We start from the raw sequence: 15,331 nt of genomic DNA on the forward strand, positions 1-15,331 counted from the left end.
TGCCCACATGCCATGTGCCATGTCTGTTCCATGCTAACCTGAAGTCCCTTAAGAGAAAGCCTGTCTTTAATGCTGCTTTTGTATTTCCCACTGATGTCAAGCTATGCAGCCTGTTGCTTCATTAATTGATTTGCCAAGAAGTAGCAAGAATGTTCCCATGAGGCGGCCAGACCCTAAGGACTTGAAGAACAAAACCGTAGCAATTTTGGGGGGCTGAAAAGAATCGCTGAGAAGATATGACTGTGGGTTCTTTTTAGTGCCATGACTAAGTTATATTCTTGAAAAACAAACAAAAAACCAACCTTTCAGGCACCATTTTTGAAAGAATGATTCTCTACTATCTACAGCAGCTAACAGAAGTAAACAGCAAAAGTGAAATGAAGTGACCTGCCCATGACCACAGGATGGATCAGTGAAAGAGAGAAAGTCAGCTTCCATCCTTCTCCCCCAAAAGTTTCCAATTTAAATCCCCCAAATCTCCCATTTAAATCCCAGTTATCTTTCTATGACACAGCAATGTCTATTTAGTCATATCCCACCTCATTTCATAAAGGATTCAAAACAGCTTGCAACATGAATAAATAAAACAAGCAATGATAAAATATAAACAAGTAAAGACTACCAAGGCTGAGAAAATGTAAATATAAAAAGTCAAGTTCAAGGAAAAATGCCTTATTAGTCAGAGAAGAAACTGTCTAAAGCTCAAAAGACTGCACTGCATTTAAAATAGATCTTCCATGCATGAGGTTTAGTTGATGAGGTATTTTTAAGGGCTCGGTCACTCCTGTGGATACTCCATGCAGAATATTGACCCAGAAGAATAATTAAAGCAATGAAACTATAGAATTTATCCCCAGGATGTGGTCAGCACACAATATTCATGCCTCCTTAGTTAAATAGGAGATATGTTTTCCAAGTCTAATGTTGCCAAAAAGACCACGTCAATGCTTTCTGCAGAACAGAACTTGTATTTCAACAGCAATTCTGAATCATGACCATTTATTTATTTAACAAAAATTGTGACAATAAATTATCTGCCAGGAACTGATACATTGCTAATTCAAAGACAAGTCATAGTCCCTCTCTTATAGGACTTCTTTCTCTGGAGGAGCAGAGAGGCTTGTAAATATACAATCAGTAAAAACATAACAAGTATGATTAGAGAGGAATGCCTAAGGAGTTGTAGAAGCAGGAATAGAGACAACCACATCACTGAGGTTATCAAGCACATCTTAACTTCTAATCTAATATCTTAACTTATAACACATCTAGTTACAAGGATGCAGAGCTTCTGGGTTGGCAGGGGTGGGGGTGGGCATTCTTAATTGAGTAGAACTGATAGAATCACAGAAGAAAGAACTTGCTTTTGTGACTTGATAAACATCTCCATATTTCTGATTTTATTTTGTGGAGAGTAAGGCAGGCAAATGCAGCAGTGCCATCTCAAAAAGTGGTGGCTAGCAGGAACAGGATAGAGGAGTGTGAAGAAAAGCTGTAGCAAGCACTTTGTAATATTCAGGTTAATGAGACAAATTTCTTGGCAGTGTAGGCATATTGGTCTTGGCAATTCTCCATATGATAAAAGGAACTTCAGGATCCAAATAAACTTTCTGGCTAACTATGCATCCATTCAAACCACCTATGATCACATTTAAAACAAGTATCTAGCATCTCAAGAGAGATTTAAAATGGAAGGTTTGTTTGCCAGTTATCTGCACTGAAAACTGGAAGACAGCAATCAAAAGTGACCAAGTGTTTCAACTGTTCAGGTCTCTGGTGCCTGACTCAAAAATATGAAGCACCCACTTCTGGCTGACCCAGCTAAAGAATACTTTGGCAATCATATGAAAATATAGTAGGAACGTACTATATTATACTATGTTACACTATATTTACATATTATATAATATATTTATATTATATATATTTATGTGCATAAATATTTATATTTATATAGTATAGTATAGTATGAATGCTGAATAATTTACAAAATTATTATGGGCAAAAAGCAACTTGCTTAGTACAAGTTACAGTGATTGATTCCAGCATATGTATCAGAAGAAACTCCTAAGCATGGAAAATGGACACTTGACTAGTGTTAACTCAAGGCAGGGTCTGACTTTCTACTGTAGAAACAAAAGCAGATAAGGTAACTTTCAAAGAAAATAACCTCTTTTTTTCCTTAAACTGACTCATAGCTTAGAAATTGAGAAAAATAAGGAACAGCTAAGAAATATTGAAGGGTGTTGAATGTCTAAGGGAATCAGATAAAAAAGAAGAGCCTTAATAGGAAGGGTACACATTTATGACCAAAAATTAAGCTACCAGAAATTATGAAGAATGAATCCAGAAGTCTTAGCTAGAGCAATCATGCAAGAGAAAGAGATAGCAGGCATCCAAATAGAAAAAGAAGTAAAATGATCTCTCTTTGCTGATGATATGATTTTATACACAGAAAATCCTAAAGACTCAGCCAAAAGGCTCCTGAAACTGATAAAAACTTCAGTAAACATTCAGGATACAAAAATCAATGCACAAAAATCAGTAGCCTGTAGTCCCAGCTACTTGGGAGGCGGAGGCAGAAGAATTGCTTGAACCCAGGAGGCGGAGGTTGCAGTGAGCTGAGGTTGCGTCATTGCACTCCAGCCTGGGCAACAAGAGCGAAACTTCATCTGACCAAAAAAAAAAAAAAAAAAAAAAAAAAAAATCAGTAGCATTTCTATACACCAAAAATGTTCAAGCTGATAGAGTCAAGTCAAAAAGGCAATCCCATTTACAATAGCGAAAAAAAAAATAAAATATCTAGGAATATATCTAACCAAGGAGGTGAAAGATCTCTACAAGAAAAACTACAAACACTGCTGAGAGAAATCATAGATGACACAAACAAATGGAAAAACATTCCATGCTCATGGATTGGAAAAATCAGTATCATAAAAATGGCCATACTTTCCAAAGAAATCTATAGATTCAGTACTATTTCTATCAAGGTACCAAGGTCCTTTTTCATAGAACTTGAAAAAATACTACTTTAAAATCCATATGGAATCAAAAAACAGCCCAAATAGCCAAAGCAATCCTAAGCAAAATGAACAAAGCCAGAGGTATCACATTACGCTACTTCAAACTATACTATAAGGCTACGGTAATCAAAACAGCATGGTTCTGTTACAGAAACAGGTATATAGACTGATGGAACAGAATAGAGAATCCAGAAATAAAACTGCACACTTACAGCTCTACAATCTATGACAAATTAAACAAAAATATGCAATGGGAAAAGGATTCCCTATTCAATCATTCAATCAAAAGTGCTGGGATAGATGCTTTTGCTGTGCAGAAGCTCTTTAGTTTAATTAGGCTCCACTTGCCAATTTTTGTTTTTAATTTTTATGTATGGTGGATTTAATTTTTGTTTATATGACCAGCCATATGCAGAAGAATAAAACTGGACCCCTACCTTTCACCATAAACAAAAATCAACCCAAGATTGATTAAAGATTTAAAAGTAAAACCTCAAACTATAAGAATCCTAGAAGAAAACCTAGAAAACACCAATCTGGACATTGGCCTTGGGGAAGAATTCACTACTAAGTCCTCACAAGCAATTGCAACAGAAACAAAAATTGAAAGTGTGACCTAATTAAACTAAAGAGCTTCTGCACAGCAAAATAAACTATCAACAGAGTAAACAGACAGCCTACAGAATTGGAGAAAATATTTGCCAACTATATATCTAACACAGTTCTAATATCTAGAAATATAAAGAATTTAAACAACAGAACAAGCAAAAAACAAATAACTTCATTAAAAAGTAGGCAAAAGACATGAACAGACACTTCTCAAAAGACAGACAAGTGGCCAATAAACATGAAAAAATTCTCAACATCAGCAATAATGAGAGAAATGCAAATCAAAACCACAATGAGATACCATCACACACTACTCAGAACGGCTATTATTAAAAAGTCTAAAAACAACAAATGCTGGTAGGGCTGTGGAGAAAAGGATAAACTTATACACTGTTGGTGGGAATGTAAATTAGTTCGGCCACTGTGGAAGCACTTTGGAGGTTTCTCAAAGAACTTAAAACAGAAATATCATTCAACTCAGAAACCCCATTATTGGGTATATACACAAAATAAATCATTCTACCAAAAATATACACACACTTGTATGTTTATCACAGCATTATTCCCAATAGCAAGGACATGGAATCAACCTACGTGCCAATCAAGGGTGGACTGGCTGAAGAAAATGTGGTACATACACACCGTGAAATCCTACATAGCCATAAAAAGACAGAAAATCATGTTCTTTGCAGCAACATGGATGCAGCTGGAGGCCATTATCCTAAGCAAATTAATGCAGGAACAGAAAACCAAATTCCTCATGTTCTCCTTTATATGTGGGAGCTAGACACTGGGTACTCATGGACATAAAAATGGTCAAAAATAGACACTAAGGACTACTAGGGGAAGGAAGCAAGTGTTGAAAAACTAACTACTGGGTACTATGCTCACTTCCTGGATGACAAGATCATTCATATCCCCAACCTCAGCATCATACAATATACCCAGGTAACAAATCTGTACATGTACCACCTGAATCTAAAATAAAAGTTGAAATTAAAAAAAAAAAGACAGAATCCATGACTTAAGTGTCAATGAGAGATAGCATTGGGTTAAGAGCACAAGCCATTCCTGGGGTTTGAATCCCAGCTCTTCCATTATATGTCTCTGAGAAAGTTACTTAACCTCCCTAGGGTTTGATTCTTTCATGTTAAAATGGGGGAAATAATGGTGCCTACCTCACTGGGTTGCTGTGAAAATTGCATTGAATGAGCTAATTATTATGAGGCTTAGCACAATACCCAGCACTCAGTAATCCTCACAATCCTTCAAGGAACATCTAATGATCCCCATTTTCCAGGTGGGGAAATGCGCTTAGAGAAGAAATATTTGCTAACAGTCCCACAGGGAACCAATGGACTTTCTAAAGTGACAGCCATATCCTTTTCTTTTCCTTTCCCTCCTTCTCCTAGGAGGTCAAACTATACAGAGTGTTTCACTTTTTTCCAACAATCAATCTGTTCCATGACTTTCTCTCAAATATTCCCCTTTTATAACTCCCCATGATGCTCAAGTCCCTCCTTTTACCATAAGAACATTTTTTGTTTTGTTGCTGGATTTTGTTCTCATCAATTCTTTTATGCCAAGGACACTCAGGACTATCCCACACTAAGCAGCGGTGTTAGAGGAACCCCCTTGACTATTTGGATGTCAGTTTGCCATTCTTTGGAAACTATTCTCCCACCACCACCTTTTCCTCAGTTTCTATCTTTCCATATTTTTTCAGCCTCAAGGTACTCCTTCCCAAATCTAAACAAGGTCCCCAAGGAAGATCAAAACATTTTTGAGGTCAGGAACTATTCCAACTCACACTATCTAGACTACAGACAATCAACAAAAGCTGCTATTTAACTCAAAGAAAGGATAGAACAACTATTTTCAAATATTTGAGGAGCTGTCACATGAGAGACACTTATTTAGTCTCTTTTGCAAGGGCAAAAGCAAACAATGCATGCTGATGATGGGGAAACAGACCTCAGTCCAAAAGGAGGAGGAGATTACTCACCAATGGGGTTGTTTGATAAGGGAGTTGGTTTCCTTGAGCTCATGAGTACCGCATCATTGGGAACATTTGCACTGAATGCCATCTGCAGGCTTATTCTGAAGGAAGTTCCTACATCAAGTTTAAAGTATGTACATGGTCTCCCGTGCGAAAGCAGAATAATCACCTGGAACAATTTTAAAGGGGTTACAGCAGGTAACTGAGGCAGACTTAGAAGAGTAACGTAGATGGTAGATGGGAAAGGGCGTGTTAGGTGATAAGATCAGATTGGAGCTAAGGAGGCTACCAAGACAGATCACTTGCCTTACAATCCTATCTCAGTCATCAAGATACTCAGAGGAGCATAGTTCCTCTTTGAGCCACTCCGGATAAGGATGTGGAGAAGGTACTCTGTTCATCTACTTCCTCATTTTGTGGTGATACTTTCCCAGCTCTGGCTGATTTATGATGCTATTTTAGAGAAGGTCCCAGGCCACTTACCAGAGGATCAGAGAAAAAGCCCATAGTAATGGGAGTTGATAAGAATGTGTATCCAGTCTACAATAGCCATTAGGGGCCTGGGCCTGATATCCTGCATTTTAGCCTATTGGGTGGATGAATTAAGGAACAACACTACAGTGTGGGGAACAGGAGGAAGAACTGTGGGGTGGAGATGAAGGGGAGATAAAGGGTGGAGTGCACAAGAGCCGTATGAGGCAGTCTGGACTTGACAGACAGACATACTTCATTAGCACTCCTACTCAGAATGAGCAGATGACCATGACTATTATGCAAAATATCAAGTGAAAAATTGCACAATGGGTATGAGTTTGTTCTACAGAACTGAGATGTAAGAAATATCAAATTATTTTACCTTTTCTTATCAAATTAAACTGGCTCTGAATCTCCAGTCTCTCCATCCCATCTCCTTGGAGCCTATAAAAATTTCAGGTTTTACCTAGTCCCAAGAAACAGAGAAGTGCTTGGTCCTTAGTGCTGATACAGTTGGATTATTTGTCCCTGCCAAAATCTAATGTTGAAATGTGATCCTCAGTGTTGGAGGTGGGGCCTGGTGGGAGGTGTTTGGATCATGGAGGTGGATCTTTCATGAATGGCTTACGCCATCTCCTTAGTGATAAATTCACAGGAAATCTGGTTGTTCAAAGTGTGTGGTATCTTCCCCACTCACTCTTCCTTACTCCTGCTTTCTCCATGTAATGTGCCTGCTCCCCCTTCACCTCCTCCATGACTGGAAGCTTCCTGAGGCCTCCCCAGAAGCAGATGCTGGCATGCTTCCTGTACAGCCTGCAGAACAATGGGCCAATTAAATCTCTTTTCTTATAAATTACCCAGTCTCGGGTATTTCTTTATAGGAGTGCAAGAATGGCCTAGTAGAGTCCCTAATATGTGTCATTATTTTCAGGCCCCCTGTGTTGCCACTGTCAACATCTGGCTTTCCATGTCAGAACACGGTCACCCTTCCTACTTGGCTAGTGAGAGGATAAGCTACTGGGGACACATCTGGCTTTCCATGTCAGAACACAGTCACCCTTCCTACTCAGCTAGTGAGAGGATAAGCTACTGGGGACACATCTGGCTTTCCATGTCAAAACACAGTCACCCTTCCTACTTGGCTAGTGAGAGGATAAGCTACTGGGGACACATCTGGCTTTCCATGTCAGAACACAGTCACCCTTCCTACTCTGCTAGTGAGAAGATAAGCTACTGGGGACAAAAGCTGATATGGTTTGGCTCTGTGTCCCCACCCAAATCTCATGTTGGATTGTAATTTCCAATGTTGGGGGAGGGACCTGGTGAGAGGTCACTGGATCGTGGGGGCAGATTTCCTTCATGCTGTTCTCATGATAGTGAGTTCTCAGAAGATCTGATGGTTTAAAAGTGGGCACTTCCCCTGTCACTTGCTCTCTTTCTCCTGCCACCATGTGAAGAAGGTGGTTGTTTCCCTTTTGCCTTCTGCCATGTTTGTAAGTTTCCTGAGAAACTTACAAACAGTGATGCATCCTGTACAGCCTGTGGAACTGTGAGTCAATTAAACTTCTTTTCTTTATAAATCACCCAGTCTCAGGTAGTTCTATACAGCAGCCTGAGAATGGACTAATAAAGAAGTCATTGCTTTGAAGGCCTTGGGACTTACTGATCACACCCCAGACATCCAGATGTCCCACCACCTGCCACCTCTTACGGTACTGAAGATGGGGTTTGGGGGGCAAGTGGAATTAGGATCTCTGCTGTTTAGTATAATGTACTACCCTTTATCCCTCAGGTTTGAGAAATCCAGATCTATCCAGCAATCAATCACTGAGTCTTCTCTTTAACACCCAGAATCCTTCTTGTCTCTAAACATGCATCTCTATCTAGCTTCCCTAAACCAAAATTTTCAAAACAAAGACCTGTTTAATTTCCCTGGAACAAGTGAAATGTAGCCCTCTAGGGTACAAACCTGTGGTTGCTCTTCTTGTAAAAACAGCTTATATTTATTCATCTTTTTCTATGAGCCAGGCATATGGCAGTGTTTTGCAACAAACATCTCATGTGATCATCACAGAAGCCATCTCTGGGAGGAAAGATTACTATTCCCATCTGATAGCTAAGCCCAGACTGAACCCCAGAGCCCAGACTCAAAATCACCACACTGCACTGCATTGCTCTATAAAATAAATGAATCAATCAATTAGTAACTTTCTCATTCTTTTTTGTGAGGATGCTACAGCAGAATATAAGATACAAGTAAACTGATTAACTTGCCAGAATGATACCAATTAAATCCAAGGAACGCCATAGACTGGGTTCTAAGAAGGAAGTGGTGCCCTCTCAACACTGGGCAAGTCCCGTGAGGTCCTGGGGAGCTGGTCCAGACATTATTTATCCTCTCTGTGGGCTTCTCAGGGAACACATCTGCCCAGGCAAAGTGCAGCAGCATCCTCACTGTCTTGGCATTTTGAATGCTCTGTGAAGAGGCTCTCTGAAACATTTCCCTGAGAGAGTACCCAGTCTGTTCCTGCCTCTCCAGGCTCTGCTCTCCCTTGGCCTGCAAAAACAGCTCATTGGGTTCACTTTAAAAAAAAAAAAAAAAAAAAATTATTCATCCCCTAGTAACTATTAAAACTATTATTCCCTTCAAGCATCTTTAAAAAGTAGTTGCCACAAACTATCTTTATTTTTTCGTCAGTTTTCTACTTCCTGCAATCCAATACTTACCAGATTTCATAATTTAATATCTCTGAAATTAGAAATAAATCTTACATCCAATGGCATCTTTGCAAATCTAAGTGGCAATATTCTTCTTGTTTTCAAGTGGTACATAAATTAATGGTGCATCATTTACAAAGTGGCATTTTAGATTCCATGAACCATGGTATGTATAATCCATCATTGAAAGTTACTGGATTAGGACCTCTCTGAGGGCAAGTCAAAGAAGCTGTTTCTTATTTATCTTGTACTGTGGCCTCTCCACACTCAGTGTTCTATTAAGTGATTGATTTACTTATTAATTTTAAATTTCATCCAGTAGAACTAAATTTGTTAGCACATTTCATCTGAGATGTCTAACAGATGTAAGCTATGTGTGAACCACACGTGAGAATGTTGAGGAAGAAATGGAACCATAAAGCAAAGTCCTGCCTATCAATCAAAAAGATAATTCCGGTAATCTTGTCTACCCCTAAAAATTTTACCCAACCTTATGAACCACAACTATTTAATTTATAAAATATATATTTTAAAAAATATTTGAATTAAAAAGGTCAGTATTCATTCAGACAAAAAAACTATTAACAATACCTAAAGATATTTTGTCAATAATATTATGCAGTTAGAAACTATTCCTGTTGTTCAAAACACATCATCTTGTAGCTTCAGAAAACTATTAGCTACCATAGCAAAATAATACCAGGAAAATATTTTGACCTGCCCTATAATATTTTGTGGGTTATTTGGGTTAAAAATAAAATCTTATTGTTTTTATCTAGTTTAGACCAAATAGGTAGCTTGTAAAGAAAAACAGGTATAGTTTCCAATGTGACTTATCTTGTGGTCTAAACAGGTCAGAGTGCCAGCTGCCATTAGCAATGGTCATTGATGGCCCATATGCATTCTTAATGTCCCTGTCAAACTGATTGTTAAATAAGCTTAATATCTTCCCCCAGTCACTAATCATAATCTCAAATTAATTTATTCTTTTTCAATGTTAATTTAATGAAAGTGACATCATCTCAAGAAATTCAGTAACAGCAATTTTATTAAAAACCTTTTCTGAGGATGTTTTGGGGTCAGTATAATTTCTGTCCAATCTTTGTGCATTATCTCATACTTATATACATCTACAGTACAACAAAGTGAGCAGAGACAGGAAGGGGATGAGAAGGAATACTATCAACTGTCAAAAAGGCCTTCTAATCACTACTCACATTTACCTAGAAGAAGGTAGGGAGTATAGCAACATTTATGACAAGGGGTGAAACAACTAGATTTGTTCTCAATCATTACTTTATTTCCCATCTCTCCACGCATCCTGCTCCAGTAAGAATTTTCTGTGTAAGTCGAGGGCTGCAGTTTATTAAAAATTTTAACTTGCCCCTTATAAGCCTTGTGGGAATCTGAATTGAGATAGCCAGAGATTTCTGGCCAACTAATCATTATCATTTCTTGAAATCTGGATGTTTATGTACGCAGCTCCAAGCTGATTTGCATTCTGCACCAGTTACAGGAATAGACCTGCCAGGAAGTTTTGAAATACAAGGACAGATAGAGTTAAGTCATAGCCCCAAACTACAGATTAGCCCAGCAAGACCCTCCAAATCTTTTGCAATAAGCATTTGGTAATACGTGGGCCATTTACTTCTGGCTTCCAGGCAGTTCAGCTAAAGGCTTAGGCTAGAGAATTGCAAAAGCTTATGATTCCTCGCCAAGGAATGAGATGTGACGCAGTAGAGCAAACTGCAGACATTTAATACCAGATGTTAATGTAAAAATTGGAAAAACTGTGACCCCCACATGGTTATCTGACCCATGGCCTGCAAAATCCCATCACAAAGTCTGTAAGTCATCATTATTCCTGGATTCTTCCACTCTTAACTTTGTGCCTACTCTTTGTAATATAAAATAATAATTCTGAGTCATATAACTGAGATAATATCAATCTTGAGGCATTTCATGCACACACTAACAGAGTAATCCAATTTCTCACCATAAAAATCATAAGTACAGCTTTTCTGATTACATTTCCTAGTGACTATTTAGAAATTGTTTGAGGTATTTTTATTTCCGTTGTCTGCCTTCCACACCTACCTAACATCACTAAACGCTGAAGGAAAGAAAGGAAGGGAAGAGATTTTTCTTATTTGCACTGAAAGTTAAAAGAACATCTGAAACAGGTATTTCTGAACAGTTTTACAGTTGTTTGCACTTCTTCCCTAAATCTGCACACTTTAAATCTGCACCAACACAATACAGTTTCCACAAACTGCAAAGTGCTCTATAACTGCGAAGAAAATTGTTTAAGCTCTGTTGCTTAAACTTGGATCCCAAGAGAACAGAGGCTCAAAGAATCTCCTCTAAGCCCAGACTCAAGGTAGGGAGGACTTTTAAATGATCCTCTTCTTAACTGGATATGAGTATCTTATCTTCACATCTGTATACTTTTGATACTCAAAATGATGATAGAGGAAAGAAGGGTGTAAAGATATCTTCATGAATCTTTAGCAAGAAACTAAGCATTCAACTGACCCAGGTAAAATGCCACCACAGGGTTTAGCACCTCTGTGGTGAGCTGAGAGAAAAACCAGAGACACCAGTGCATCAGGGGCTACTCTAGAGAAATACAAACCAGTACAGGAGCCTGAAGAGCCAGGCCCTGCCCTCAAGAGAACATCTAATTCAGTTCTCTCTCTCTCTCTCTCTCTCTCTCTCCTATCTATTGATCAATCAACCTCTCTCTCTCTAACAAAGACAACTGCAAATACACAACAGACAAAACTGGCAAGAACAGCTCACAAATTGTGCAAATGAGAAAAGGTCTTTAAGACCATCCTGTCCCAATTTCTGTATCAATGGACGAGGACACCAAGGCCTGGAGAAGTCAGGTGGCAGCTCACACAAATCAGCACCATCACTGTGACAAGAAACTGGAACTCCTGGCCCCCATTCTCGTAAGATTTTCTTGTTCTCACACAAGATGTGAAGGAAATTTTACTATTCAAGGGTCAAATATAATCCATATTTTTCTTTGAGGGATTAAATTTATTTTTCAAAGAGTCACATTATCTCAAAAAACATATAAGTGGAAACTCTTTTCTCCCTTCCTCCATCCTTTACTCCATTACTTTTTTCTCTCTCTTGCTTTATCTGTCTTACTTTCTTCCTCCGTCTCTCTCTTTCTTTCCTCCATAGGTATATACATCTGGAGGCAGAGGAGAGAGCCAAAGATAGCAGAACTGAATTAGGGAAACACAATTTGCAATTGCCTGTAATAGCTCAAAACTTGGGCTGAGATTTAAAAAACCCAAAATTATCAGCTTAAATCTCGAATCTAGAAAAAAATAAGTTTTTCTTTACAAATAATTTGATAACATTTATGTAAAATTAAAATTTTATTATTCCCCAGTGCCCTCGCCATCACTACTCATCCCTCAGACTTTTCATCTTCATGTTCAAAATAATCCCTGGCACTTGTAATTGAATGACCTTGCAATGGGTGTGTGAGTTTATTTGGATCTCATGGGGCCAAAGTAAGCTGATAATGTGTTTCTCTCACAATTATCCACACTATTTGTTTATAAACAGCCTTCTTTAATTTAAACTGGATTTGCAAAATTAGACCATTTCTAATCCTTCCTATCCCTTACACATAGGTCCAGTTGTTTCATTTTATTCTAGACACAGATTCTAAGAATGAGTACATTTTCCTCAGCATGTAAAGAAGAGGAAAAAAAATCAGTGGACTAATGTAACAAAAATCTCCCCAATGGATTTCCCATGAAGAAGAGATAAAACATCAAATACCAACAGTGCCAAAACATTTACTGAAAGTTTTAAAATATTGCAAAAATATTACAAAAAGTAAGCAAACATGGTGAAACTAATGACAAATTAGACACTGAAAACATCTGGTTAAGTGTAGGCAGGCATGTAGGGGAAAGGGAATGTCCACAGGCAGTTACTATGATAAAGGACTGCATTTGACTCTTTTATACATATGTCATTTGATCCCATTTAGAAAAAATTATCCCAGACTTGGAAATTTAGGTTTTAAAAAATTGTGACCTATAAATATCACATTAGTTCCTTACCCATCAAGTGTCACCTAACTCTCTTAGGAAGTGTAACTTTATCTGTCCAACAATTTAGTAGGGACCAGATTAAGGACTCTAGAGTTAGAAGTTGATTTGTAGAAAACCATTAAGACGTGATGCTTTATTTTTGCTTTCTGGTAGAGAAATGTACCTTCTAGGTTATCATTTTATTTCCCTGTAGGATACTAACCAGTTTGATATCTTACTGGCAATTTCATTTTATCAAAGCCTTCCCCACTGATGAAATTCCAGTTTTTTCATATTCTCTTCCAACTGCTCTGTTATACTGATGTTGAGTTAACTGGAACTTAATTCATCTGTTTATGAAAGAATTACACTTTTAATAATTTCAGAATTTGTGCTTTGACAATCATCAAACAACCACATGAGGTAGGCAGTATCTCCTCATTTTACAGAGGAAGAAACTGAGTCTCAGAGAAGGCACATTATTGCCCAAGTTTATAGAGGGAAGAAGTGACAGAGCTGAGGTTTTTATACAAATATGCCTGAATCACTTTATAGGAAATCCACTGGTGATTCATATGTGGACTGAAAATTTGAGCTGAAACATCTCCAAAAATATCAACCTCACCTACATATGTCTATTACATGTTTGAATTATAAACATAACAGCTGAGTATCAAAAGCAACTAACTTTAAATGATCCAAACCTGAGTTTTTAAATACTAATTAAAATAATTTATTAATTTGTTTGGCTTCAATTCTGAAACTTTAAAAATTGGAAATGTTGAAAATACTTGCCCATAGATTATATGGAATATTATCATTAAAGTGTGAAATTCCAGTGTTTTGCTGATTCCTTTAATGGTTTGGATGATGCTCAGCAAATTACTACTGAGGTTGTTAGAAAAGCCGTTGAAAAGTATTTAGAATACTTAGTGGTGAGCCTCTCTGATATTTCATGAGCATGTCCCTACATGACACAGTCTGAGAGCTTTTTGAATAAATTTGATCAAATTACCAGCCTATCCTGCTGCAAAGATGTTCAGTCTTCTTTGTCCCTAGACTAGTAGAAAAAAGAGAAACACAAACACAACTTTGTTATCTTCAGAGATGAAAGCCATTTGTTGTTCTGGCTGAACAGATTGGTAGATATCCAGACTAAAGAGTGACATGCAACCCAGTCTGAAAGCACCATAGTACCTTTAAATCTTAAAAGTATACCTTGGGAAAGGCATATCTTACATATACATGTTTATCTGTCAATAGGCATGCTTTTCAGCTTGGATATATGCCTTTAAAATGCACCCTTTTACCCACCTGAGGATCCACTCAATGTATATGCAGCTTTGCAAGTTTTTCTCCATAAGTAAGATTCTAAAGTTTAGGACAATTGGTATCTAGGTTGATCTTTTAAAAAGATTTGTACTTATAACAGTGAGTGTTTTGTCCACCAAATCACAAACTAGACAGTGACCACTGGCTTGGTTTTCCATTGCATACGCTGCTGTTTCATGAGCACTGGCAGCTGTCTGCCGCAGATTTAAATTAAGTGAGGCAATCTGCCTGCCCCACCTCTAGCCTCAAATCCCAAACTCTGGAGCCAGTGGAATTTCAGCTCCACCTGAAGTGAAAAGATAACTATGTGGTTTAAATTCATCTTGACTCACAGTTTCACTGTTTTATCCTGGCTAATGCTGCTCACTGCGTCTGTGGTTTTCTTACATAAATTTTCAATCCAGCTAGTGCTATTATAATGTGTCTTTTCCAGCCCTGATATTGGGGGTGGATTTTTAGCTCGCATATTTTTTCCAGATGTGATAAGCTCTCCATAGCCCTCTTGGTGAGCAAAAGCATATCCAGACCTTCTTGAGCTTGACCGGCGGGTCCGAGGCCTTCGGCTACTTAGAGGCCTTGCCTTCTTTTGAGCCTTCTGCCACTGGCGGATCTGGAGAGAAACAGACCCAAAGTGAGATGATGCATCCAAATGACAGACTCCAGGCCCTGGACCACTTTGTAAAGTGAAAGCCTTTTATTTTTTAGTAAAAACAACAATGCAAAAGGAAGTTTTGAACCTAAAAACTAAGAAATTTTCCACCCAAAAGATGACACTAGGCACTGGTCCATTTTTATTTCTATCAAGAAACTATTAAGTAATTAAGAAATATCAAACAAATTACATTATTGTCTCTCATATAATTTCAATGTATAAGAGATACTTTTGTATAGAAAGATTTTCTAACATTTACCACCCAAAGTCAGCATAATAATTTATAACTTCATTCTCCAAAAAACAGACCTTTTCCTCCCTTTTAGAGGTTCTCTGTATTGAACAGTTGTCAATAACTGGGCTAGAAGAAAATTTAGAAAATAAGTCAGAAATATTCAATTCTTGTGGTAGGTCAACGTATCATCAGATTTCCAGGGTTTCGACTTATTTGAGGTTT

The 15,331-nt window shown here is 37.8% G+C and overlaps 1 protein-coding gene across 14 annotated transcripts in view; it reads right to left on the minus strand.

Moving 5' to 3' along the window:
• Positions 1-15,331, minus strand: part of ATP8B4 (ATPase phospholipid transporting 8B4 (putative)) — a 397,582-nt gene that overhangs the window by 116,324 nt on the left and 265,927 nt on the right. For 9 of the 14 annotated variants that reach the window (XM_012442223.3, XM_012442218.3, XM_012442222.3 and 6 more), the window contains 2 exons: positions 14,750-14,832; positions 8,244-8,687 (listed from right to left, as the gene is read on the minus strand). In XM_012442223.3, coding sequence (XP_012297646.1) covers positions 8,339-8,687; positions 14,750-14,832 — 432 coding nt within the window. In that variant the 3' untranslated portion in view covers positions 8,244-8,338. Of the gene's footprint in view, positions 1-8,241; positions 8,688-12,630; positions 14,833-15,183; positions 15,236-15,331 lie in introns of those variants that run through there. The other 5 variants (XM_012442214.3, XM_012442229.3, XM_012442230.2 and 2 more) reach the window with 5 other exon arrangements.

This window comes from Aotus nancymaae, unplaced genomic scaffold (genome assembly GCF_030222135.1).
Source record: "Aotus nancymaae isolate 86718 unplaced genomic scaffold, 86718_ANA_hifiasm-v0.15.2.pri h1tg000062l, whole genome shotgun sequence".
Taxonomy (NCBI): Eukaryota; Metazoa; Chordata; class Mammalia; order Primates; family Aotidae; genus Aotus; species Aotus nancymaae.